General features: G+C 49.8%; 1 protein-coding gene across 1 annotated transcript in view; it reads left to right on the top strand.

Moving 5' to 3' along the window:
* The first annotated feature begins 751 nt into the window (after nt 1–751).
* LBP (lipopolysaccharide binding protein) overlaps nt 752–2,879 on the top strand; it is a 27,329-nt gene continuing 25,201 nt past the window's right edge. Inside the window, exon 1 of the mRNA XM_027078318.1 lies at nt 752–907. Within this exon, the coding sequence (XP_026934119.1) occupies nt 784–907 (124 nt within the window). The 5' untranslated portion in view covers nt 752–783. The remainder of the gene's footprint in view (nt 908–2,879) is intronic.

Below are 2,879 nucleotides of genomic sequence, written 5' to 3'. Positions count from 1 at the left end.
GATGCCATTGGCAATGGGCCCCTCATAAGCATCTTTCTGAAGTATCAAGAAATACATTTATTTCTACAGTCTCACTTTAAATGTATGAGAGTTAGTATACCCAGTGCGCTTTTGTTGAACGCCTTAGGGTCCCACTCTGACCTTGCCGATGTCACACGGAGCAGCAAAGGGCATCCTACTGCTGTGACATATTTCCACACTGACTTAGTTATGTACTTAGAGTCAAGTTCCAGCAGTAGAATTACTGGGTCACTGGGCATGCAGGTGTTTAAGGATTTGCCAAGTTGCCTTCCAGAAGATTTTACCACTAGCAAGGCTTGAGAAGCCTGTTTTCCCATAGGGGATGGGAAGCAGGGGTGTGGGGCGGAGATTTCTTTTTCACATAAACAGGTGAGTATATAACTCAGCTGGCTTGGACTCCCAGCTCTGCCACCTGCCGGGTGTGTGAGCTTGAGCCAGTGACCTGGCCCCTCTGAGCCTCTATAAAACCGGGCCTTCCTGGAAATGAACGTGGGGTCTTTTTGTGGAAAGAGGGGACAAACAGTGTCACCTGGGCCCAGGCCAACCCATCCTCTCACCCGGGGCGGCGACAACAGGCTTTTAAGTATGACCCATGACCCCAACAGTGTTGCAAGCAGGTTCCAGTCACTAGGCCTCCCCTTCCTGATTCCAGGAACCCGCCCCACTCAGGAGCTGCCCCAGGGCTCAGGCCTCAGTTACTTAAGGGAGCTGGGCCCAGCCTGAGGCTGCGACAGACCTGGCCCAGCCCTCTGGGAGCCCAGGATGGGGATCTCGGCTGGGGCCCTGTCCTCCCTCCTGCTGGGAATACTGCTCACATCCACCCCGGGGGCCCTGGGCGTCAACCCTGGCCTGGTCGCCAGGATCACCGACAAGGGCTTGGAGTATGGTAAGGAGCTGTGGTTGTTGGCTGGACTTGGCTGACCCGCTTGGCCCCAGGCGGTGCTGGGTACGGCAGGGGACACAGAGGGGACTCTCTCCCTTGGGGTGGTGCAGCCTTCCCGGCCAGGCAAACCTGGCTCGGGTTCTGGCCTCGTCACCCAACCCCTGGGCCACTTGGGCACGTTACTTGTCTTAGCTGGGTTCCCCACTAGCTAACAGAGATAAAGATTTGGGTGCGAGTAGTTGATCTGGGAGATGATTCCGGGAAACACTGTAAGAGAGTAGTGATGTGAGATGAGAAAGGCAAGGTGGCCAGGAGAGGCATATCATTAAACCAGCTACCGCCTCAGTGATAGGAACAGTTCCGCTGGAAAATTTTTGCTCGAGTTTGAAAACATATGCCTTAAAACTAGATGTCAGGGACTTCCCTGGCAGTCCAGTGGTTAAGACTCTGCACTTCCAGTGCTGGGGGCACAGGTTTGATCTCTGGTCGGGGAACTAAGATCCCACATGCTGTGCAGCACAGCCAAAAAATAAACAAAAAACAAAAAAATATATATTAAAAAAAAAAACAAAACTAGGGACTTCCCTGGGGGAGCAGTGGTTAAGAATCCGCCTGCCAATGCAGGGAAATGGGTTCGAGCCCTGGTCCAGGAAGATCCCACATGCTGCGGAGCAACCAAGCCTGTGTGCCACAACTACTGAGCCTGCGCTCCAGAGCCGGCGAGCCACAACTACTGAGCCCGCGTGCCACAACTACTGAAGCCCGCACGCCTAGAGCCCGTGCTCCACAGCAAGAGAAGCCACCGCAATGAGAAGCCCGCCTACTGAAACGAAGAGTAGCCCCCGCTCGCGGCAACTAGAGAAAGCCCAAGTGCAGCAACGAAGACCCAACGCAGCCAATAAATAAATAAATTTTAAAAATTGATGTCAGAATGGTGGTTACCACCCGGAAGGGGCACAGGGAGCCTGCAGGGGTGCTGGGAATGAATGCCATGCATCTTGCTCTGGGCGGTGGCTACATGGGTGCATAAACATGTAAAAATTACCTGGCAATACCTTTAAGATTAGTGCCCTTTAGGTTACACCTCTAAGGATGTTATACCTCAGTTTTAAAGAATTGGAATATAGTTGATTTACAATATTGTGTTAGTTTCAGGGATACAGCAAACTGATTCAGGCTTTTTTTTTTTTTTGGCAGATTATATTCCATTATAGGTTATTACAAGATACTGAATATAGTTCCCTGTGCTATACAGTAGATCCTTGTGTATCTATCTTATGTGCAGCAGTTTGTATCTGTTAATCCCATACTCCTAATTTGTCCCTCCCCCACACCTTTCATAACCATGCTGTTTTCTATGTCTGTTTGTTTCTGTTTTGTATATAGATTCATTTGTAGTATTTTTTTAAAAGATGCTAAAACAAAGCCTCAGAAATAAACTGTCCAAGGGGCGAGGGATCTAGGGTATTTATATACCGCTCCCCTCAGCACTGGATGGGGGGCTGCTCCCCACATTTATGGAGGCTCAATTGCCTTATCTGTTCACTGGGGTCATAACATTCCCTCAGGTAGAGCTGTTGGGAGCCCAGATTGGCTGGGGACAGAGAGAGGGAAATCAAGGAAGCGTTCTTGGAGGAGGTGAGGTAGAAGAGATACATTAACCAGGGACAAGAGATAGCACTTTGGCAGAGAGACCGGCTCAGGCATTTGCTGGAGGGAGGACTGCAAAGTGGTATGAGGCGGAGTCGGGGAGACCCCTGGTCATCTGTGTACACACACCCTCCCTGAGGGCAGAATCCTGGGTCTCACATACCTCAGATAAACAGAAGGTCCTACTGAATGCTGTTTATATTGAAACGCTAGATCAGGCAAAATTTGCCTTTGGCTCCTTTCCACTGTGTAAATGTAACCAGTCCTCCAGAGTTGGACATTTTGGTCCTTTCTATATATATATATATATATATATATATATATA

Source organism: Aethalodelphis obliquidens, unplaced genomic scaffold (assembly GCF_003676395.1).
Source record: "Aethalodelphis obliquidens isolate GAN/ISIS:26980383/991018 unplaced genomic scaffold, ASM367639v1 scaffold42, whole genome shotgun sequence".
NCBI classification, from domain to species: Eukaryota; Metazoa; Chordata; class Mammalia; order Artiodactyla; family Delphinidae; genus Aethalodelphis; species Aethalodelphis obliquidens.
The sequence above is the reverse complement of the archived record's forward strand: the minus strand, read 5'-3'. Positions and strand labels throughout refer to the sequence as shown.